Here is a 24,683-nt window from a genome sequence, read left to right as displayed (position 1 = left end):
CTGAGATAAATTAAAAGCTCTGTGTAAAATATGAGTCATTTTGTTACTTTTGAGACTGAATACAGTTCTTTTAATTAGAGTCTGGTGAAGAGGACACTTGTTTTTGTGTTTTAACACATCACTGCACAAAAGGGAAGCTAATACCGATGACTTCTCTTTTTTTGGTGCCAGGGAAAGCTTTTCTTTAAAAAAATTTAGGGCACCAGTCTTGAGAAACTAATGAGTTTGTTGGAACTACATATTTGCCTAAGGAAGCCATTGGGGCGTAGTGGTTAGGTACTAATGGCTGCTAACTAAAAGGTCAGCAGTTCGAATCCAACAGACGCTCTTTGGAGAAACTCTATGGGGCAGTTCTACCCTGTCCTATAGGGTGGCTATAAGTTGGAATCGACTTGCTGGCAGTGGTTTGGGTTTGGGTTTTGGTATTTGCCCAGAAATTAGAACATTTCTTTTTTTCCTTGGAGTAGTATTATGGATTGAATGTGTTTGCCAAAAATGTATGTCAACCTGACTAAGCCATAATTCCCAGTTATTATGTGATGTCCCTCATTTTGTCAATCTGATATGATTTTCCATTGTGTTGTAAATCCTACCACATCTGTGATGTTAATGAGGCAGGATTAAAGGCAGTTATATTAATGAGGCAGGACTCAATCGACAAGATTAGGTTGTATTTTGAGTCAATCTCTTTTGAGATATAAAAGAGAGAAGCAAGCAGAGACACGGAGACCTCATGCCACCAAGAGAGAAGAGCAGGGGCAAGTGCATCCTTTGGACCCAGGGTCCCTGCGCTGAGAAACTCCTTGACCAGGGGAAGATTGATGACAAGGACCTTCCCCCAGAACAGAGAGAAAGCCTTGCCTTAGAGCTGGTGCTCTCAATTTGGACTTCTAGCCTCCCAAACTGTGAGAGAATAAATTTCTCTGTTAAAACCATCTGCAGGTGGTATTTCTGTTACAGCAGCACTAGATAACTGAGACAGGTAAGCTGTTGGTAGATGGCAAGAGTTTTATAGAGGAAAAGAAGTTGAAAAACTTAGCTTTTTTTTTTTTTAATTGTGATTTTCTTTATGCCTAAGGTATTGACAGAATGACTTCCACCTAAGGTTGTATGTTTCAAAGTTGGGGTACTTACCGTTGATGTTGCTTACATAAATGAACCCTTTTGAGTTCAATATAGATTAAATAAAGTGTGATGTTGTTGTTAGGTGCTGTCGAGACTGCTCCAACTCATAGCGACCCTATGTACAACAGAATGAAACACCGCCTTGTCCTGCACCATCCTCACAATTGTTATGCTTGAACCCATTGGTGGCAGCCACTGTGTCATTCCACCTCATCGACGGTCTTCCTCTTTTTCGCTGACTGTCTACTTTACCAAGCATGATGTCCTTCTCCAGGAACTGGTACCTCTTGACAACATGTCCAAAGTATGTGAGACGAAGTCTCTACATCCTTGTGACTGATGTGCATTTTGGCTCTACTCCTCTCTTTTGGCAGTCTGTGGTATATTCAGTATTTTGCCAGTACCATAATTCAAAGGCATCAGTTCTTCCATCTTCCTTATTCGTTGTCCAGCTTTCACATGCATATGAGGTGATAGAAAACACCATAGCTTGGATCAGGTGCACCTTAGTCCTCAAAGTGACATCTTTGCTTTTAAACTACTTTAAATTTGCCAGGGCAATGCATCATTTGATTTCCTGACTGCTGCTTCCATGGGTGTTGATTGTGGATCCAAGTGAAATGAAATCCTTGATAACTTCAATCTTTTCTCCATTTATCACGATGCTGCTTATCGGCCCAGTTTTGAGGATTTTTGTTTTCTATATGTAGAGGTGTAATCCATACTGCAGGCTGTGGTCTCTGATCTTCATCAGTAAGTGCTTCAAGTCCTCTTCACTTTCAGCAAGCAAGGTTGTGCCATCTGCATATCACAGACTGATTACGAGTCTTCCTCCAACCATGATGCTATGTTCTTCTCCATACAGTCCAGCTTCTCAGATATTTGCTCAGCATACAGATTGAATAGATATGGTGAAAGGATACAACCCTGGTGCACACTTTTCTTGACTTTAAACCGTGCAGTATTCCCCTTGTTCTGTTCAAACAACTGCCTCTTGATCAATGTATAGGTTCCACATGAGCTCAATTAAGTGTTCTAGATTTCCCATTCTTCACAATGTTACCCATAAATTGTTAGGATCCACGCAATCAAATGCCTTTGCATAGTCAATAAACACAGGTAAACATCTTTCTGGTATTCTTTGCTTTCAGCCAGGATCCATCTGACATCAGCAGTGATATTCCTTGGTCAACATCCTCTTCTGAATCTGGCTTGAATTTCTAGCAGTTTCCTATCGATGTACTGCTACAGCTGCTTTTAAATGATCTTCAGCAAAATTTTGCTTGTGCGTGATATTAATGATATCGTTCGATAATTTCCACATTCTTTTGGATCACCTTTCTTTGGAATCAGCATAAATATGGATCTCTTCCAGTCAATTGGCCAGGTAGCTGTCTTCCAGATTTCTTGGCATAGACAAGAGAGCACTTCCAGTGCTGTATCCATTTGTTGAAACATCTCAATTGGAATTCCATCAATTCCGGAGCCTTGTTTTTCACCAATGCTTTCAGTGCAGCTTGGACCTCTTCCTTCAGTATTGTGATACTGAGTGTGTGATAAAACTTGTTAAATATATGTTTCAACACTCCACTCATTTAAAAATTCTAACTACTATTAGATTTTTTCATCCTAAATACATTTTAAATACATTTAATATGATCAGTAATTGTATTACACGGTAGCTTCTCTTTTGTTTAGATACAGGTCATGGTTAGGTCAGCTTCTCTTTTATTAAGATATAGGTCAACTGTCCTGTGATAGTGCCCTTCTACATGTTTTAGTTGATGGAAGTCAGACAGCAGCAGTTAGGTTTAGCTGTTTCGTTTTGATATCCTACAATGGTGTTTGACAGTTCTGCCCTCATCTCTTTGACAGTTCTGTCCTCATTGATTTTCACCAATTATACAGCTGTATTTTTTGTTAAAGAGTAATGGCCTTTTGTGCTTTTCATACTGTTTAGGTTTTTTCTTAAAGCAGTTACTAATTGATTTACTTATTAACTGATTTAGAATACTTTAAAGATTATACGGTATAGTGTTCTGTAAGTCTTGGTGTATTTATTTTTCCCAGTCTTCATTCCTGTTACAGTGTTGTTATCATGGTCATTGGTGTTTGAAGAAATCATCAGTGTGACACGCTGATACTGAATATGGCCATCTACTTAGCTGGCATAGTTTGGCCTATGTCACACATGAAATCAAAGAGAATGCCCATAAACATTGCCTAGATCCCCCTGAGCCTTGTACTTTTTGTTATTTTTCTGCTGCGGACCCTGGGAGCCTTTACCTAAAAATGCAACTGAAGCCTGGGTATTTGAGACCTGCCTTGCTGCTATGTCCAGGGAGGAGAGCTGGGCAGGGTGGCCCAGATGCATTCAGTGATTTTAATTGTATATTCAGTGATTTTAGTTGTATAGTATTGCTTGTACACCCTGCTTTATTCAGTGCACCCACTCCTCACTTATCAACATGGTTAGGTTCCAAGACCAGGTCATTATGTGAAAATTGGCGTTATGCGAGATACTCACAATTTCCTGTCCCTGGGTGCTGCTTGCTGGGTGCAGGAAATGGGCAGTTTGCTGCTGCCTTGGCCAGGTGGCAGCTCCACCAAGGCAAGAAACCACCTGCCGCCCATGCCCTGCTCCCAGCACCCAGTGCCTGTGTGCGAGGTGAGTACAGCGCGGAGGGTGGGGTGTGCCAGAAGTGGAGGGTGGGGCACCTGGGTGAGAGCCAGGACGAGAGAGGGAAGGTGAGAACTGGAGCATCAGGAGCCCTGCAGGTTTCAGACCGGGGTTAAATGCCCTGGGGGTGATGCCATTCCTCCTTCTGGTATCCTGGATTTTTATTTTTGTCATAAATGCAAAATGTTGGATAAGGAGATAGTTGATAAATGAGGAGTAGGTGTATTGTCTTTCTGGAAGGTATGTAAATTAGTATTCTTAGCCCATCTTTTATTGACTATTTACTCTGTGCCTTGTATTAGGCATTTTATATCCATTTTGTATATGGTTATTTGATATTCCCTCCAATGCTGAAAAAGTTGAGGTTGGGAGAGGTTAAGTCATTTGCTCAAGTTAATAATCTTGGTAAGTGGCAAGGCTGGTATTTGAGCCTAGGGCAGTCTAATTCACATAACACTATACATTTAGATCATGTTTTATACCAGGGTATTACTTGTCCATTTCTGTTCGTTCATTCCACAAGTATTTATTAAACACCTATTATGTGTGTCTAGTTGCTGGAGATGTATCAATGAAGAAAATAAACAAAAAGATGTACAGCTAACCCTTAGTGAGGGAAAGCAGGCATAAAATAAACAAGTGAATTATATAGTTTGTAAGGAGATATTAAATGTTATAAAAAGCAATAACAGGAGCAGAACATCTTGACAGGGATCCAATATGCTGGAGAGGGCATTGCATTTATAAATAGAGTACGGGGGAGTCGGGATAGTCCTTACTGCAGTGGTGATAGTTGAGCGAATCTTTCGAAGAAGTAAGGGAATGAGTCCTGCAGTATCTGGAGAAAGAATGTTTCAACAGGAGAAGAGCAAGGCCAGGGGCCCTCTGGTGGCAGCATGCCTGTGCATTAGAGGATGAAGAGGTGGCCAAGATGCCCAGAGCACAGAGGGTATGAGCCAGGCCAGATTGGGTAGGGCCTTGTGGGCGATTGTAAGGATTTAGGCTTTTACTCTGGCTGGAACAAGAGTTTTGAGCAGAGGAGTGGCATTTCAGGTCCAGAGAAGGCATAGCGTTGGGCTCAGTGAGAGATTTAGATCCGCCAGGTGGTTAAGATGAAGCAAGATGGACTTCAGGATTTATGCAAGGGAGTGATTTGGTGACTCACTGTGGAGGTAAGTCAGATCAGGAGACAGGTGAAGACATCAGGGGCTAAGAGAAAGTGGCAAAGTGGTAGGACCAATGGATTGTAGGGCCTGATGGGTTGGAGGATTGTTGAAGTCAAGGTGTCAAGTGGGAGTGAGCTGGACATACACGAGGTGGTGATTTGTAAGTGATATATTTGAAAGTAATTATGAAAGTTACAGTTTTTGATAATGAGAAAAAATTTTATATGATCTTTGAGTGAGTGGTTGAGGTAGACGGAGAGCAAGATCATTGGAGGAGAATCGTTCAGAGAATTGTGGCTGAGACGGTGGAAGGATTATCAACATGTATATTGGAATTACTGAGAATTAAGAAAGGGTAGTTTTTTTTAGTAGTAGCGTTAAACAAGTAACAGTGAGCCAGGAGCTAAAACTATCAAAAGTTGAGGGAGAGTGCCCAGGGGATCGAAAATGACAAAAACTATAGTCAATATTAATAACGGGATGTGATGCTCTCTCGTGGTGCAGTGGTTAAGAGCTATGGCTGCTAAGCAAAAGGGTGGAGCCCTGGTGGCACAGTGGTTAAGAGCTTGGCTGCTAACCAAAAGGTCAGAAGTTCTAATCCATCAGCCGCTCCTTGGAAACCCTGTGGGGAGTTCTGCTCTGTCCTGTAGGGTTGCTGTGAGTTGGAATTGACTCAACGGCAACAGGTTTGTTTGTTTGTTTGGTTGGTTTTGTGTGTGTCTAGTCTTTCTTTTCCTCCTTGTCATTTACTCTTCATTTCTGAATTTGTTTGTCTCTTTTTTTTTCCCTGAGTTTCTCCAGTTTTTACTCCTCAATGCCTATTATCTCGTCATCCTATTCATGAGCTTTTTTTGTGTCTACTCTGTGATCTTCCCTTAAAACTGTAATTGCTTCATTGAGTTCTTAAAATTTGTGTTAATATTTTGGGTTATCAGTTTCACTTTATCTGCTATGTGGCAAGATTTTTTTTTTTTTTGCCTGTCACATTTTCTTTGTAGGGAGCTTTACTGTTCTTTTCCATGTTTTTCTTACACTTTCTGGTGTGGTTGCTATATTCTTTTTTTGTTATTCATTGGAAGGAGTTTGATTTTCCTAGCAGGAGATTTCTGTGCAAGGAGAGGGACATGTGTAGCTTCTGACTTGAAGGCTCCTTTCTCTCCTCTAGTAGTTTCAATAAAACTGGCCTTCTGTGCATTCAGACCTCCTCTAGCTTGGTGTAGGCAGGCCTCCCCCTCCCAGTCCTGATGTCACCCATTGCTTCATTGACCCCAAGGTGCACAACGACTTCTTTCCAAGGGGTCCCTCTCCTTTTAGAGAAAGGTGATACTTCCAAAGGTTAGCTGCCCACAAGCCCTGAGTATGTTCCAAGCCTCCTTTTCCCACCTCCCTCATGAGAGTGCCCGTTCCTTCTCAGCTGTGCTCCTGGCAGCTCCCACACAGAGTAGGAGCTTCTGCTTCTGGTAGTGACTGTATGCTGGTGACTTTGGAGCTTTCCCTACCCTATACCTCTCTGCAACCCCCAGTATTCAGCTCTCTTCTGTTGCTTTTGGCCACATGGACCAGTTTTTAGAACATTTTTCTCTTAGTTTCTCTGAAAATGTGATTTTTATGAGTTCTTTTTGTTTTTTTATATGGTGTGAGAAGGGAAGACTCAGAAACAAGCGTCTGCCATGTTCCCATAGGAAGCAGAAGTCCATTTTCAGTGTTTTAAGAACATTTTAAGTAGTGATGTCTTGCCAGTTAGAGCTGATCAGAAATCAGGACTGATTGAGGTTAAGGTTTGAGAATCACTGAGTTGGAATTGACTTGACAGCAGTGAGCTTTTGGGGTTTTTGGTCGTGTAAAATGGTGGTGAACCTCATGCCATGGGCTAATACTCAAGTGCTTTTGGAACAGAAGGAGAATTATGGGGGCATCTAACAGATGACAGGAAGGAAGGTTCCTAAGGAAATGGCCAAGGTTGCCAAGATAGCAGAACTAGAGGGAGCAGGGCTTCACGCCTTGTGAAGTCCTTGCCTGTGTTTGCTGCTGACAGAAATCCCATTCTCAAGGGGCCAAGTCCTCCTCTGAGCCCTTGTTTCTAGACTACCTCAGAGTAGGCAAACTGAGAAGGTCCTTGTGATAAAATGTCAGGACCGAAATATCTTTGCCAGGAGTGAGAGGGCTTGCAGTGTTCTGGCCATCTAGAAATCCAAAGTATTGTTTGCATACATCTTTCAAGTGCCTTGTTTTGCCCTTTATTTATTTATTTTCCTGTTGTTATAGAGAGTATACGTAGCAAAACATGCACCAACTTAACAGTTTCTATACATGCAATTTAGTGACATTGATTACATTCTTCAAGTTGTGCAACCAATTTCACCCTCCTTTTCTAAGTTGTTCCTCCCCCATAACATAAACTCACTGCCCCCTAAAGTTCCTGTCTAATGTTTTGGTTGCCATTGTCAATTTATTTTAAGAACTGTGCCTTTAGACGTAACCCATTATTAATCTACAATAGCTTTAAAATGCTATAAATTCCCACTTTGTTAACCTGTGCTGCTTTCTATTTTTGACATATCTGGCAAGAAAACCAGTGAGAAATTTGAGTGAATGTATTTGTTCTAAATTTGAGATTGCTTCTGCAGAAGCAGGATATGCTTCTAGATAGTCTAGTGCTGGGAAGAAGAGCACAGTAAAACAGTAGACTCAACTCCAGGTCAGCTCAAGAGTCATTCTTTGGAAGACCCTTCTCCATCTCTCCCACTTTCCACAGTGTGTTTCTGTTCTTTTAGCCGTAAAAATGATAAGCTCACTATTCGAGTCACAAGACAGAGCATGAGATAGAAAGCACATTAGAAAAAAAACCACAATTAGGAGCTGTCTTTCAGATTGTTTAGGAAGTTTTTGCCACTATTTTGTGCTTTCCAAAGGAGCCCTAGTGGCACAGTGGTTAATCGTTTGGCTGCTGACTAAAAGATCGACAGTTCAAATCCACCAGCCACTCCTTGGAAACCCTATGGGGCAGTTCTACTCTGTCCTATATGGTCGCTATGAGTCGGAATCGACTCAACAGTAACGGGGTTGGTTTTGGTTTATGTGCTGTCCAGAATTATAGTAGTTTTTCTTGTTATATGAGATAGATGAACAAATTCACTTGGCTTTTCTTAAAACCTTTTTATATTGATATTTTGCTTATTTTCGACTGTCTGTTACAGATATTTTCTATGCACCTTGTACTCTGTAATGAACTTGGATTCTAATGCTAATTTTAGTAAACTTACTCATAATAGCAGCTTGTGTTCTTACAGAGACCTGTGCCATTTCCAAAACGTTTTTGTATGTCATCTCATTTAATACTCCAAATCACCCCTTAAAACAGGTGGAGGGTTGGATATATGAGGACATATTTGAGACTAAAAGGGAGTTTGTTTCTTCTAGTATTTAGATTTTTTTTTCTAGTTCTGTTTCAGTTATCTCACTTGTTTGAATTATATCACTTGCATGTTGTTGCTAGATACTTGTCACTGTCAGATAGTGACTGACTCTTTGCTCCTGATTATGGAATGTAGCTGTCTTGTATCAATTGATATTATTATCACTGAAATTTTCATAACCCTATCAGAGGTTATTAAGTTTTAGTATCTTCCTAAAGTATGGTTCATATGAGATCATTAAGATATGTTGATAAGGATATTCTTAACTGTTCATTTCTAACTCTCAGGAGAAAACCATAAACTATTTCATGTTGTTAGCTTTCATTTATTAAGCTCTTAGTATTTTCAGCATACGGTACTTATGTATATTTTTCTCAGTTTTCATGATAACTGAGAAATAGGTGGTTTTCTCTCCATTTCATTGTTGAGGCAGTTATAACGTGGAGAGATAGGTGAATTGCCTAAGGTCAGCAGCCAGGAAGAAGTGAGGTCTGGTTTCTAAATCAGACCATCTGGCTCCTAGCAGTTTGCTGGTCATCATTAAACTGTACTTCCTCATTGTGATGCTGAAGGGAAATCTCAAAATCACCTGTCCAGGGGTTTTACTAACGAGTATTTTTTCTATGATTGACTATTACAACTCTGAGTTGTTTGGAGTTGGGCAACAGAGATGTTTTGTACTAAATGAGAAGATAATTGTGCTCTCTTCTCAGTTATATGGGGACACTTACTTAAAGGCTCTCTTGTGTGCATTTTAGGGCTAGCCTGGGGTGTCCCATAGCCCATCCACTCTCCCTGGTCTTCACCCTCAAGAGCTTCCCTGTTCCCCAGTGAACTGCAACAGCTTGCAACGTTATATAGCCGTGATACAAAATTCTGCCTACAGTTTTATGACAAAAATATTCTTTGCCATAAAGCGTTTTTTGTTACTCCACTAGATGGCATTAGATCCCTGTGACAAGAATGGGCCTTGTACTCAAGGTGGTGAAGAGAAAGGGGACTGCTTTGTTTCTGGGGAAATAAGAGTATACCCTTTTTGGATGTGTAGGAAATAGTGTTCTCTCACCGTTAGGAAAAATGTAATATACTCTTCCATTTTAAAGTAACTGCTCTTGAAGTGAAGGTCACAATGGTCCCAAATTGTATAGAATGTAAAAAATAATCTGTTCATTTTTATAGAGGTGAATCTTAATTTAACCCTCTCTTTTTTTTTTCATGTATTAGGTGACTTTTTCTTCAGGGAACTATTTATGGTTATATAAACATAGCTGTATGGTTTATATGGTTATATAAACTAGCTTCTGCTAGCCACCATAAACATTGCCTTCTGCATCCTCCAGACAGGACAGTGAAATGTGGATAGAAGAGGCATCACCTTGAAAGGAAAACCTCTTTCAAGTCTTTTGGCAAGATTTCTGAGCATTTCCCCCGAGAATAGGCATTGCTCTTGGTTTACTGTTAGAGTGTGGAGCTTTCAGGGACTTCCAGTTATCGGACTGGGGCTGCTGAGTATATCTGTTCAGAAACTTGGGAGATAACCACAGGGCAGATTTAGGTTCCCACTGAGCCTATCAGAAGCAGTTCTACTTCATTCTTTTCATGGCTTCGTAATTTTCTATCTGTTTTTGCTGTTCATCTATTCAATAAATGTTATTAAAGATCCTGTCGCTGTTCCTGGGCTTTTCTATTGGATTGTCTGACCTTTCCTCAATTATTTTATATCTTCATGCATTCTAGATAGTGCTCCTTCATTTTTTATATATGTTTGGTAGTCTTTTTTGTTTTTAGGCTTTTGATTATAATAATTTATATTCTCATTTACCTATTTTTCTTAATATTTACCAATCCGACATGTGAAAAGTTGATTATCAGTGAAGATGAATTTCTTATATGTTTATTGGGCTTTTGTAAAATTCAAGATTATATGCTTTGTTTATTTTTTATCAGTAGAAATTTTAGAAATATTTATATTAGAATATAATATATAGCTGTAATAGAAATATTTATTACCAACTTATGAGTTTTTTTGGTATTGAAAATATTAACCCTGCAGCTTATCATATGCTATAGATATTCTCTCATGTACATACACACGTATACACACACACGTACACACAACACATGTACACACATATGTACACACACATTTGCCATGTTTTTAAAAAATTTTTATATAGTCTAATTTGTTAATATTTTTCTCCATGGTTTTTAGTTTTTTAATCACACTCAGATAATCTTTTATCACTGACTCTAAGATTGTATGAGTCAGAATCTACTCGACTGCAATGGGTTTGTTTTTTGAGTTTTTTAAAAGCAGTTTACTATTTTAAATATTTAAGTTAATAATTTAGTGTGAATTTATTTTGTTATATGATGTGAGGTAAGGTTCTGTTTTCCCGCCAATGTTTAGTCCATTTTTCTAGTGTCATTTATTGAATAATCTGTTTTTTCTCACTTCATGTGACTTTTTAAAAAAGCAAAATATGAGATAAATGCCTGTCTCTATTGTAGAGTCCCACGCTACCATTTCTCATATAAACAGACTTTTTTTTTTGACTGTAAAAGCCTTAACCCTGTATAAGGTAGTTTCAAGAAAATCTGTTGAGGTTGGAAGGGAAATATATAACTGATTACGAGCAGCCGTAAGTTAAAAACAACGGGCAAAAAATTCTCTACCCTACAAATAGAAAACCTACTGTCCACACAAAATATGAGCAAAACGAAGTTCCTTTGAAACTGGCTAAGTGATGACAGTTGCTTTGGGACTCCTTGCGAGTATTTATATTTTTCAGCTTCACCTTGAGGGCAGTGTTCATTACAGCATCCTCAAGGAACGTAAATTATCCTGAGTTTTGGAATGCTATCATTTCAGTGATCCCATAAATAAACGACTATTTAAAAGCATTAAAGCTGCCTAAATAAGCCATTCATTTTAAATAAAAAGAATGAATGGGTCGGATCATTTCTCTCCAGTTCTTGGAAATGGGAAATTCTCTACCTTGAGATGGTTTTTTAACTTGTTTCCCCTTGACGTTTTATTTATGTGCACACTTATATAAAACTATAGGGCCCCTCTTTTTCTGAAAAGCCTTTCTTTAGTGGTCATAGACTTTCTGGATTATGAGTTTAGCGTGAAATTTTGAACCCTCAACTTTTAATTTAAAATATTTTAAACCTACAGAAAAGTAAAAGTATAGTACGATTAATATTTTGTTTACTCATAAGCTAGGTTCACTGATTGCTGAAATTTTACAATTTTTGTTTAATACATCTTTCTCTTCATATTCACATTTCTCCAAGCGTCCTCACAATTTTCTTAACAGCTTCTTCATTTTTTCTGTTTCGGAATCCAGACAGAGATTATACGTTGCTTTTGGAGTGTTTTAGTGTTTTGGGTACTTCAGTGTTCTTTAATTTCAAAGAGCTCCCTTGCCTTCTTTTACTACTACTATTTTATTCTTTTTTCCTTCGTTTTGAGTCACTGATGTATTTGAAAAGACCAGACGGCAATCTAGATTAGTCTGATTCCTTCCTCATGATTAGATTCAGGTTAAACGTTTTGGCAAGGAAAATACGGAGGTCATCCTGTATTTCCTCATTGCCTTGTGCCGGGAGGGGAGCCTCATAATGCCAGTTTGCCCCGCTGGTGGTGCTAAATTTGATCATCTGTTTTTAAGCAACAGAGTTATCTATGATAAAGTTATCTTTTTCCTTTTGTAATTAATGTTATCTATATGTGTTGAGGTTGTGTGAATATCCGAATGATCCTTGCCTAAATCAATTATTACATAGGTAATTGAAAAAAAATTATTTTTTTCTAATCCCATTATTCCTTTCATGTTTATTAGCTAATAATTCATTCATTTTATATGCCAATGCCTTATGTAATTGTTGCAGTGGTCTTCCTCACAATTTTTATGCTAACGGAGTTAAGTGAAATTCTGTGTGCTGTTGTTGATGAGAAAGGACAGAAGATATTAATTTTGGATCATAAGTGCAGTTCCACATGTTAACATCCCCCCATAGTTTCCTCTTGAAAATTAATCCATTACTGTCACTAATTATTTTAAATAGACCATTTAGTTTTTTAAAATTAATGTCTTCATAATTAATCTCTGTTTTTATATCTTTTTTTAACTGCCTAATTGCTTGGTTTAATTCCTAATCTGTTATTTCTGTTACCCTAATATTTGTAAGTAATCATACATTAATTTTCCATTATAATAGCTGTGGAAATACAAAGGACTCTGAATCAACTTGGAACACCTCAAGATTCACCTGAATTGAGGCAACAGCTGTAAGTATTTAATTAGAAACAGAAGGAAAGAAACCTGTTGTGTTGCTTTGACAGAGTGTACTGTTACGTTTACTGGAGAAGACAGTGCTACCATAGCAATACATTTATAACCAGGTTTGCCTCTTTGTAGGATTTTTCCCTGTCCAGCGTAGGCAAGTCTTTTTCTTTGTTTTAAAGATCTGACTTACTCCATCAAATGGAACTTCTTCAGGTGGCTTTCTTATACTTTTTAATAGGTTGTTTCAAGTTCTGACAGCCTTTGAAAAATTGTACTCTAAGTGTCTCTGTTTATGTGATTTATTTCCCATAGCTAGCGGTCCTGACCATGACCAAATTTTTATTTGGTTTAGGTCCAGTATCTACCCATCGTGAACTGTACCCCACCAAAGCTGATATCTGCATCCTCAAATTTTAGAAAGCATTGGCCTCTGTTAAAATTATTAGAATGAAGTTATCTAATACACATTCCAGTTAATTAAAATGCTGTTAGAAGAACAGCAATGGTACTTTGTCTATGGTGTGTTATAGATTCTATGAACTGTTTGCACACATCTTGTCTGTACCTTACACACTTACAGTGAGAGAGAGATCAAAAGAGCTCTTTCTGTTTTGTTCACAAGGAAAATCCGTCTCCTACAGGTTTGATGGTTTACCCAGTGCATCAGTACCTGAATTTTAAATCTTAATTCAGTGATGTTACTGCTACAAATTTCAAGTAATATGAACTAAGTGGTATTTCCTGACACCATTAGCAATAGAAGGAAAAACCGCAAAAAGGAAGAAATTAAAACGTAGGTAATAGGAATTCATATTTATTATGAAGTACAATCTGAAGAGTTTATATTGTACTGTTTCTATAGTGGATAGATGTCAGGGTGGTAAAAATGTCCCAAATCTAAAATAATAAGCCATCATTTATTAAAGTAAAATGGAATGGGAGTATATAATTCTAATGGTTACAGTATTTTGGTAGACTTAATACCAGGGATTCTGAATATATTCTTATGATCATTAAGGTCGTTTTTAAAAGAGTTTTGCTTATATTACTGTTTCCAGAGATTTAAAGAAGCAACTTAAAGATAGGCTACTTGGTAAAAATTATAACTAAAGTTATGCTTTCTTACCACTCAAATACAGATAGCTAAACTCAAACATACTTATGTAGTATTGCATTACTTTAAAGGATCCTAAGTGTGACCAATATGTGTTTAAAATGAGAGATTTTATACATTTATATATATATAAATAGGAGAGCCCTGGTGGCACAGTGGTTAAAGCACTCAGCTGCAAACTGAAAGGTGGGTGATTTGAACCTACCAGTCGCTCCATGGAAAGAGGATGTGGCAACATCCTTCTGTAAAAATTTACAGCTTTGGAAACAAAATGGGGCAGTTCTACTCTGTCTTATAGGGCCGCTATGAGTCACAGTTGACTCAGTGGCAGTGGGTTTGGTTTTGGGGTTTTATGTGTATTATATATGTAACGGGTAAAAATCTCACATATACATACGAGGAACGCTGCTGTTGTAATTTGTAAGACATCACATTAATACAAGCTTTTTTTTTTCTTTTTAGTGCCAAGCTATTTAATTAGAGATCTTTTTGCTTTATAAGCTACATAGATATGTAATTTACCTCTTTTATTAAGTGTTTTGTTTTCTTTACAAGGAAATGCGGGTTTTTTTTGTTTTTTCTTTTCCAGAGCAAATTTAGCTAATAGTACATTTGTCCCCTTATTCACCTCCTCCCATATTTTTATTTTCTAAGTACCTATGGAAACCCTGGTGGCATAGTGGTTAAGAACTATGGCTGCTAACCAAAAAAATCAGCAGTTTGAATCCACTAGGTGCTCCTTGGAAACTTCTGTGGGGCAGTTTTACTCTCTCGTATAGGGTCGCTGTGAATAGGAGTCAACTCGACAGCAATGGGTTTGGTTTTTTTACAGGGTAGAAATGCCCAGGTAGAGAAATAGGAGAGGCCAGGTGTACCCTAAGACCTGGAAAGTGGCCAAGTCTAAGGCAACAAATTCTCTTTACTTGCTCAACTAGTGAATCCCAGGTGCAGGACGCAGATAAAATACTCCCCCACCACCGAAATTTCACATGTAATGGATCAGACATCTGCAGTCTTGTGGTTAAATTCTCTTCTAACTGGAGTCATCCACAATTTTAAATGACTGCTGATATTTACTCCTCTAAACTTTGCTACCCTGTATGAGTAAAGATCCCTCCATGTACTATTGCGTAGTATCGGAGAATAGAACCTGAAAATTGTGTTTTCATGGAGAAAATTTAGTCAGTCTATGAAAAAGCAATTTTTATAAAATTATTCATCAGGGTTGAGACAAGTGGCAGAGCTGTAGCTTAAAGAAATATCTAGTTGTTTGGCTGTAATGTGTGTTTTCTCACTTTAGGCAGCAGAAGCAGCAGTACACTAACCAGCTTGCCAAAGAAACAGATAAGTACATTAAAGAGTTTGGATCTCTGCCCACCACCCCCAGTGAACAGGTATCAAGCTTTAAGACACCTTGTTAATGTGCTGAATATGAAAGAAATCAGATGTATTGTAGGATCTTTGAACTGTCAGCAAGGAAATTAGAAGAAAAAAAAAATCTACCTGAGATTAGTTAGCAGAACACAAAACTATATTTAATTGCTCAGGTAGTATCCTGTGGCTCAATAAGGCAGAAATTATTTCCATGCAGTTGCCCTGACCCATAATTAAGTGCTCGGAAAATGCTTCCTGAGTAATTGTTCCCCAGCCTTCCAGGACCAACTGCATGCAGCACGCACGCTCGCTCAAGGTGTGAGGTGTCCTAGGTGCTCGTATTTATTTCCTTGGGGTGGAAGTTATTACTCAGGCGAGAATATAAGGCTTTATTTGCCTAAAGAAAAATTACTTTAAAATAACCTCAAAATCATGACCCAGTTTTTGGGAGCATGGAAGTGAGAAATCTAGCACTGTGTGCTTTTTGCCTCAGGTTAAATATGTGCAGTATTTGACCATATTGTCGAAGTATTATTGAGAGTTAATCACAAAGCTCTGTTATTGAGGAGTGAATGAAAATTCAGTATTAAATAAAGAGCTGTTGTTGTTGTTTGCCTTTGAGTTGAGTCTAACCCATGGCGACCCCTCACTAATGAGAAAACTATTTTCGTGAATCCCATAGAACTTCACAGTTTGATTCTAGTAGTTTTTTTCCCCCTTTTTCTCTAGCGTCAAAGAAAAATACAGAAGGATCGCTTAGTGGCTGAATTCACAACGTCACTGACAAATTTTCAGAAGGTTCAGAGGCAAGCTGCTGAGAGAGAGAAGGAGTTTGTTGCTCGAGTAAGAGCCAGTTCCAGAGTATCTGTAAGTATTTAAAAATGCATTGTAAAAATGAACATGGTATTCACTAAGGGTATTTAGAATACGTATACACACATACACACCATATAGGTGTACACATACGTACATAATCAAAACTACACTGCCTTTGAGTCAATTCCGACTCCTAGCAACGCTTTAGAACAGAGTAGATCTGCCCCACAAGGTTTCCAAGGCTGTAATCTTTACAGAAGCAGACTGTCACATCTTTCTCCAACGGAGTTGCTGGTGGGTTCAAACCGCTGACCTTTTGGCTAGCAGCTGAGCACTTTAATCACTGTACAACCAGGGACGAACATAAATCAGTTTAGAATTTTATAAGGGAAAATGTAAGAGCTTTTTGGTTATTATTCTTGCTTTTCTTTGCCCCTTCTCAATCCATCTTGTTATTAAATTTTTCAGGGTGGCTTTCCTGAGGACAGTTCAAAAGAAAGGAATCTTGTATCCTGGGAAAGGTAAAAAACACAAGTCATATATAGATGAAAGGATAATTTTTTCAAATGTGTTGGTACATTAATACTTCCTGGAACAGAGATAGAACTTTCATGAATATTACATCTATCCTAAATTATTTATAAATTGAATACAGATAATAAATTTGAGTGCTTATTAAGAAGTTTTAGATAATTATACAATATTATTGCTATATTGGAAAAGTAAGTCCAAATAAATATTTATTGGCTTAATTATTAGTTAAAATAGATGATTCCCTTTTATGAGATTTAATTCAACCAAGAAGAAATATCCAGTTGCCAAGTGCAGCTTCCAATAAATAAATAATAGCCCTAAAACCTTTATGTAAAGTAAAATAGTATCTGTTATCAGTGGAATGAAAAATAAAACTTGATTAGTATTCCTGTTATATTTTTCGACTTTTTTTTTAAGTGAACGGTTCTCTGATTTTGAAGAGCAAAATATTTCACTTAGTATTTCTTAGATAGGAGATAAGTCCCATTGTTTTTAATGCCAGTCTTTCCTTTTTCCCTATTCTTTGTTATTAGCCAAACTCAACCTCAAGTGCAGGTGCAGGATGAAGAAATTACAGAGGATGACCTCCGCCTGCTTCATGAGAGAGAGTCTTCTATTAGGCAACTCGAAGTAAGCCTTAGGCTTGTAGAGTTGGGCTGATGCTCTGTGATTAGTTTTCCCTCAAGATCCTTAGATAATGCTGAAAGAGGGATCCAGAAAGGAAAACTAAATAAATATGTCAGTGCGGTAGCATTTCTAATACATAAATTAGAATAATTTCGCTTAGGAAGAAAAATACTAATCTCATTAGTATTTGTGTTAAGACGATAGCACATATTCCTCACCGTCTCGCCCCACCCCAATTTTTGTTGTTGTTGTTGAGTCATCTTCAGGTCACCTTAGCACTGAGAAAATATCAGTCTAGAGATCAATGACTGTCCAGAGAGACTGGATGGTGTCCCATGGCACACGATACACATCATACCTGGATGAATAAGGCTTTTTACGAGGGATTTAAAATTGTTTTATTTTATGTCTGTGACATGAAAGCGATCTAAAGGGCTTATTGAATCTTAATTCCTGTGGAAGCTATCTGTTTTATAGAAAGTAGGCTAGTAATAGCTAATAGTAGCAACAGTTTATTGAGTGCTTTCCATCTACTAGGTACTGTGTGATAAATCCTGTTTGTTAATTATGTCATTTTGTCCTTACAAAAACTCTATGAATTAGTTAACTTATCACCATCACCGTTTTACAGATGTGGAAACCAAGACACAGGGGGATTGTATAAATTGCCCCCACCCACCCTTGATAAAACATTTCCGTTTTACTCTTTAATCAGGTGAAATAATAGCTACTATATATTGAAGAAAAGTAAGTTTATAACTTCTTTATCCATCATTCCATTGCATTTTCAAATTTATTAATGTGAGACTTTAAATCTGTATGTCCTATTCTTTTAAAATGTCAACTTGATATGTGAATTATTACTAGAATTAAGTCACAATAAGAATATGTTCTTGTGAGTAGGCACTGTATAAAATAAAACTACCAGGTTGCATAAAACAAAGTTGTCTCTGTCCTGTCATAGATAGGGATATATCTCTGCCTGTCCCTATCATAGGTCCTCTGCTGTCTCTCCTGGTATTTTTAAGGTCATAGACTTATTTTCAAGGACCGATGCCTGTTCAAGGCCTGTTTAGGATTGTTTACAGTAAACTATTTTTCTATATTCCCAAAACGTATGGATCAAGTCTAGATCTGTGCTAACATGTGTGAGTGGTGGTTTAGAATTTTTTCATTTTCCCCTTTTGTAGAGCAGAAGCTGAATTTTTATTACAATGCTATTATTTTCTTTTTTCTCTTAGGCTGATATTATGGATATTAATGAAATATTTAAAGATTTGGGAATGATGATTCATGAACAAGGAGATGTGATAGGTAAGCCCTACTGATTTAATTTTGTGAGTTGGGAACAAGCTACATGCAGTTTACCTGTGATAACTTTCTCAGGGTGGAGGCCCTGCTTCCTCACCCTCTGTTGGTCCTCCCCCACCCCTACCACCCCTCCCCAGAATCAGAAATACAGTCTCTACAACAGAGCATCACCCTTGACCTTATCTAAAACACACCTCATTTTTGGCACTTACCAGTTGAAATGACCAGCTTCTTTCATTTATAAGCACCAGACTTAATGATACTATGGCCATGGAAAGAGCCCTGTAATGTCCTTCTAGCTTATTTCCACTGCCTCTGGTTTCTGTCACATCCCAATTTGATTGTCATCACTTTCCCAGTGACTTCTGGGAAACTTGTACTACTTGTAATTGTGTGCGCTATCTTGTCTTTTAGATTGGAGGAACTAGGTAGCCATTTGCCTGACCATTCCTTCTGATAGCTCATTGGTAGATTAATTTAACAGTATTACTTAGCTGATAGGAATTCCTTTAAAAAATTCTTTAAAACAAAACTAAAAAAGCAATAACTAAGATTCTCTTTAAATTTTAAATGTAATTGTTTTACATTATAATTATAAGCATTGATCAAGATCCTAATAATTTTTACCATTTTGAAACATGGAGCAGTGTGTGTTTAGAGATCCATTTAATATATTTTCCGAGTTTAGTTCAGTTGAAATACTTGCACCTTTAGTTTAATATACCTATAACGTGACCATTCTTACCCCATCTCTAGCCCCAGGACGTCACAAGGTAAAATTTAAAAAACCCATTCATTCAATCACTCAACAAATATTTACTGAGCACTAATATCGATTGGAGATAATCTAGGTCCAGGGAAGAAGTCTGGCCTGGGGTATAAATATGGGAGTCATCATAAGGAGCCCTGGCAGCGTAACAGTTAAGTGCTTGGCTGTTAACCAAAAGGTTAGCAGTTCAAACCCACCCAACGGCTCCACAGGAGAAAAGACCTGGTGATCTGAGCCCGTAAAGATTATAGACGAGAAAACTCTATGGGGCAGTTCTACTCTGTCACATGTGATCACTGTGAGTTGAAATTGACTCTCTGGCAACTAACAACAACAACATTTGCACATAGATGGTATTTAAAGCCATGGGATTGAATGAGATCACCCTCGGATGAAAGTGTAGAGAGAGAAGGTAAGGGCTCTGAGGACTTAACCCTGAGTTCAATAACCATTTAGAGTGAGGTCAGCAAACTGTATCCGTTCATGTATGTACTGTCTATGGCTGGTTTTGTACTACAAAGGCAGAGCTGAGTAGTTGTGAGGGAGATCTTAGGGCCTGCAAAGCTTGAAATATTTATTATCTGGCTCTTCACAGAAAAAGTTTGCTGACCTCTGATTTAGAGCTCAGAGAGCTGATGAAGAACCAACAAAAAAAGACAAAGAATAGCCAGTGATATAAAGGAGAAAACCAAGCGAATCCGAGTGTCTTAGAAATGAATGAATAAAATGCTTCAAAGTCATGCTTCAACCACTTGAGAAATAGTATAGGGAAGAAGTATAGCCAGCTTAAAGAGAAAAAAAATTCAACTTTGTGATATACTACTAATATTAACCTTCGAATATTGGGCATAGTCATCTTACCTTGAATGAAATGTAATGATTTATGCAGCTGTATTCCTGAAGCATCAATGCATATCTAACAGAGAGTTGTGTTCATGTGTTTTATTCTAAAGACAGCATAGAAGCCAATGTGGAAAGTGCAGAGGTACACGTTCAGCAAGCAAACCAGCAGCTATCCAGGGCGGCAGATTACCAGGTAATGTTCACTGAAATCACTTTTCTTAAGTGTGTGTGTAATTTTCGTTATTGTTGATAAAATAGAATCAGCTTTAAGTGACTGGAGATATTAAATAACACTTAAAATCCCAAGAAAGAGAGGTCAGAAATATGCCAGTCGGTTTAGAACTGGTTTTAACTCATATATTCCTAGGTTTGAACCAGCCTTGTGACCCTCAGGGCTATGAAGTTTAGTGTTCAGAGTCCTAGGGTAGCAGCAGAGGGCTCTAGGCTTTGCTAGTGGCTGGTGATCTCTGGTGTCATCTCTCTGATAGTATTCTCCCTACATTTCTTGTTGTTCCCTTTTGCCTTTACTTTCTTTTCTGTCAGTTGCATTCTGGACTAAAGAGGCAAGGTCTTTGTCCTAGAAAAATCTATATCAAATCCTATGGAAATTATATCAGCTTGGGTTGTCACTGACCGTCAGGTATTCTGTCGGCAATCAGCAGACACTTTACCAGGAATGAATTTATTTCTTAAGTGGATCAGGTTAATATAGGGAATCCGTATGTATCTGTCAAATATAAATTATGTCTAAAACCAAAACCAACCCATTGCTGTCCAGTTGATTCTGACTCCTAGTGACCCTATAGGGCAGAGTAGAACTGCCCTGTAGGGTTTCCAAGGAGTGGCTGGTGGATTAGAATTGCTGACCTTTTGGTTAGCAGCTGAGCTCTTAACCACTGTACTACCAGGGCTCCAAATTGTATATAAAGCACTGTACAAATATTAGGACCTTGAATTATTAATATATAAAACAATTTGTAGACCTTTGATGTTCAACAAGGATAAGACCAAGCTCTTTGAGTATCCCTAAATACCACCATAGCATTTGATTTCCCTTTAAAACTCCATGTTTTGGTTGTTGTTCATAAATAATATTTTCTCAGACCTTGTTACCTTCTTAGAAAATAACTATGATACAGTCACCTTCTTAGATATTTTCAATTCCTTTTTGCTTGTCTCACTAACCTTAGAAATTGCCTTTCATTGCAATGCCATTTTTTTGTACTGCAGAAATCATTGCAGTGATATTTAGGAAACAATAAAGCTATGTAGAGATTGCTGAGTTGTAGCAAGTCCTAGTCACTAAGCAACTCCTGTGTGCCAGCTTCGTGCATGTAATTCAGACAGGCAGCTCAGAGGAGTTAGTAACAGTATGCCATGGACTTTAGGTGTCACTCATGGATAGTTGAAAACACATGTTCACACAAATAGTAAGCCATAAATGCCAAGGGTCATGGATTTGTTGGTGAAAAAATTGGTCAAACTAAATGTTTAGCGGGATTCATCAGTGACTAGGCTTACATGTTATTTTGTTTTGGTTTTGGATTTGGGGGAATGCAGACGTGTTCCCAAGTTTACTTTTCCTCTTCCTTGTGTAAGAGTGAGCCTATATCCATACTGGGAAAAAAACACAGCTTCCCAAGCTCCTCCAGGTCTGAGGAGAGGAGCATTCAACAAAAGTGCTGAAAAAAGAGACAGCTTTCTAATTGATGATTCTACTTGGAAACCGTGCTGTTAAGCTTGTGAATCTACAAAATATGGCACTTGTGAATTCTTGGGATGAATCATGAGCATACAAGAAGGTGATCAGTGCTCTTACGGCACTGGAAGACCGTACTACCCCACACTAGGGAGAGTGCCCCAGGCCACACGTATACCGTGGAGGAATACCTGTGAGTGCTTATAAAGATACATCACCTCTGTATCTGTGGTAACCAGGCAGAGTCTGGGAAAATATTTATGCATGATGATATTAAAACTTTTGAGAAATTGTGTTTGATTTAATACATGAGGATTATTTGGTTGAAAAACTAGATGAATACATAGAGTCAGGATCATTTCAGATTTCAAAACATACCTTTTTTGGTAAATTCTATGGTAATTCTAGTTGACACAAAGTAAATTTACCAATTTTTCTACTTCATAAGAAAAATAATTCCTGCATGCTGCTGTGAGATACACAGGCCGTTAAAGAAATTTGGAAATGTACAGCTGGACCAGGATTGAAGAATGAAACAACATTGTTAACCTTTGTATTTTCAATGACAGTATTATAATTTTTAGCTCTTTGTGTTTTATTTGTATGTTAAGATGTTGAATTCTGTTTCTATTAATACTAAATAACAGGAATGATTTTAGAAACTGATAAATTTATTTTAGGGATAGTTGCCACATTTACACTTGCCGATAGTTTCAGGGAACTCAATTATTGAGAGTAGCATTTTGAGACTATTAAATTAAAAATTATATAAGCTTTTTAAGCTGTTCCTTATTTTCCTGTAAAGGTAACTTCAGTCTGTGGCACCAGATAGTAACTTTTATTTCTGCATCTTTTTTAAACCCAACCACATCTCCAGAGAAATTACCATCAAATGTTGAAAAACTCCTCTCTCAATTACAGCATTAATTCAAGAAGAATATTTTTTGAAAGAATAGTGCCATATGTATTGAAGAGATTTTTGAGAGGTAAACATACAGCCAGAAATGTGAGGGGAATACACTACTATTGATTTTATTCTAGGAACGAACCAGGTCATTTTCAGTTGCTGTGGGAATGTTCTACTAAATCTGTAAAAATGTCTTTGTTTTTGTTTTTGCATCTGCAGCGCAAATCCAGAAAAACCCTGTGCATCATCATTTCTGTCCTTGTCATTGGAGTTGTGATTATCGGTCTCATCATATGGGGAGTGACTAAGAAAGGCTAAACTTACAAAAGGCATGCACTATCGCGCTACATTATCTAGATTATGTAGGAAGAGTCCTGCAATCGTGGATTTTTTTTTTTTTTTTTTTTAAATTATAAAGCCATTAAGTAAAGAATGGTTCCCAAACTTTGTTATTTTTATTTGGGCTCGGGGCTCCTTTGGATTAAATCTGGCGTTTTCTAATACTGAAAGGTTTTCTAAACATCACTGCTGGCAGAACTTCTGTGCTTCTCAATCTCATAACTATTAGATTTTTGCCCACATTGTATATACCACCTTTCTTTTATAATTTATTTACCCTGACTTAAGTGCTGAGAATTAGTAGACTAAAGGTGTTTGTGCTCTGAATGTATTTCTCTGTCACTGTGAATACGTGCACCCAGATTTGTGTCACTTCAATTAAGTATCTCAAATCTGATTTCGATTTGGGCCAGCAGAGAAAATACTCTCAATACCCTTAAAAAATTAGCATATCTGTTGTTTTCTTCTGGCTCACAACAGGACAAATTACATATTTAACTTTTATTGTTGGTTTTCTCTTGAGACCTTTTTTTATTTTGAATGAAATCAGTGGATAATTACCTAATATATCTCATACTCCTAATGTATATAAAGTATTTGCCGTAGATTGCTTGGTAAAATACTAAAGGTAGATTGTTTATACATAGGCACGTTTTCAGTCTGATGTTTACTAGGGAAAGTGTAGTCACTATAAATGTTTAATTGGGAGGAAGAGTATGAAAAATCATTACGTATTTGTTTGGATTCTGAAGGTTCCAACTTGTTACTCCACTAAAAATCTTAAATACATTATGGCTTTGAAGGTCATTGTTTACTTTCCTTTATGCTGTATAGAGGAAACCCTAGTGGCATAGTGGTTAAGAGCTACGGCTGCTCACCAAAGGGCCAGCAGTTCAAATCCACCAGGCGCTCCTTGGAAACTCTATGGGGCAGTTCTACTCTGTCCTGTACGGTCGGTATGAGTCAGATTCAACTCAACGGCACTGGGTTTGGTTTTTTTGGTTTATGCTGTATAGAGGAAACCCTGGTGGCGTAGTGGATAAGAGCTACGGCTGCTAACCAAAAGGTCGGCAGTTTGAATCCACCAGGCGCTCCTTGGAAACTCTGTGGGGCAGTTCTACTCTGTCCTATAGGGTCACTATGAGTCGGAATCGACTCGATGGCAACGGGTAAAATGCTGTATAGAACTATGGTTATATATGTATCCTTGGGTCAGAATTACTTTGGGGAAGTAACTTTCCTCTGAATATTGTTTTTGAGCACCCAACACATAAAATTTAGCATTTAATTTGTGTACCATTTTGTACCATTCTTCATTAGAAAAGGAATTGAATGTTTTGCCAGTTAACTTACTTGCCTTTTTTAATCAATGTTGTTTTAATGCACTAACCTGAATACCGTAAAGAAGATTATCTTAGTTTATAATTTGTATTTTATAATGTTCTTGTATAGCAGTTTGATAGTGAAGGCAATGTTTTACATGGCAACAAGCTATGAGACTTCAAATGGGAACAAATACCATGTTAAGTAGCTAAATAAATTGTATCTTTGCAACCAGAATAAAGCTGATATAAAAGGTATCTGGGTAAGTCTATTTCATGAGGATTCTGATTCTGTGGGACCAATGCTCACCCCACACTTCTGGTGCTGTGCTACCTGAAATCTCAA

General features: G+C 37.7%; 1 protein-coding gene across 1 annotated transcript in view; it reads left to right on the top strand.

The window, feature by feature from the left end:
* STX7 (syntaxin 7) overlaps window positions 1–23,081 on the top strand; it is a 39,421-nt gene extending 16,340 nt beyond the window's left edge. The window contains exons 3-10 of the mRNA XM_049901267.1: window positions 12,615–12,684; window positions 15,097–15,190; window positions 15,900–16,037; window positions 16,455–16,507; window positions 17,054–17,150; window positions 18,389–18,461; window positions 20,181–20,263; window positions 22,896–23,081. Coding sequence (XP_049757224.1) covers window positions 12,615–12,684; window positions 15,097–15,190; window positions 15,900–16,037; window positions 16,455–16,507; window positions 17,054–17,150; window positions 18,389–18,461; window positions 20,181–20,263; window positions 22,896–22,994 — 707 coding nt within the window. The 3' untranslated portion in view covers window positions 22,995–23,081. The remainder of the gene's footprint in view (window positions 1–12,614; window positions 12,685–15,096; window positions 15,191–15,899; window positions 16,038–16,454; window positions 16,508–17,053; window positions 17,151–18,388; window positions 18,462–20,180; window positions 20,264–22,895) is intronic.
* The last annotated feature ends 1,602 nt before the right edge of the window (window positions 23,082–24,683 follow it).

The sequence above is a fragment of the Elephas maximus genome, chromosome 1 (assembly GCF_024166365.1).
Source record: "Elephas maximus indicus isolate mEleMax1 chromosome 1, mEleMax1 primary haplotype, whole genome shotgun sequence".
NCBI classification, from domain to species: Eukaryota; Metazoa; Chordata; class Mammalia; order Proboscidea; family Elephantidae; genus Elephas; species Elephas maximus.
Note: the sequence above shows the minus strand (reverse complement) of the source record. Positions and strands in the feature narration are given on the sequence as shown.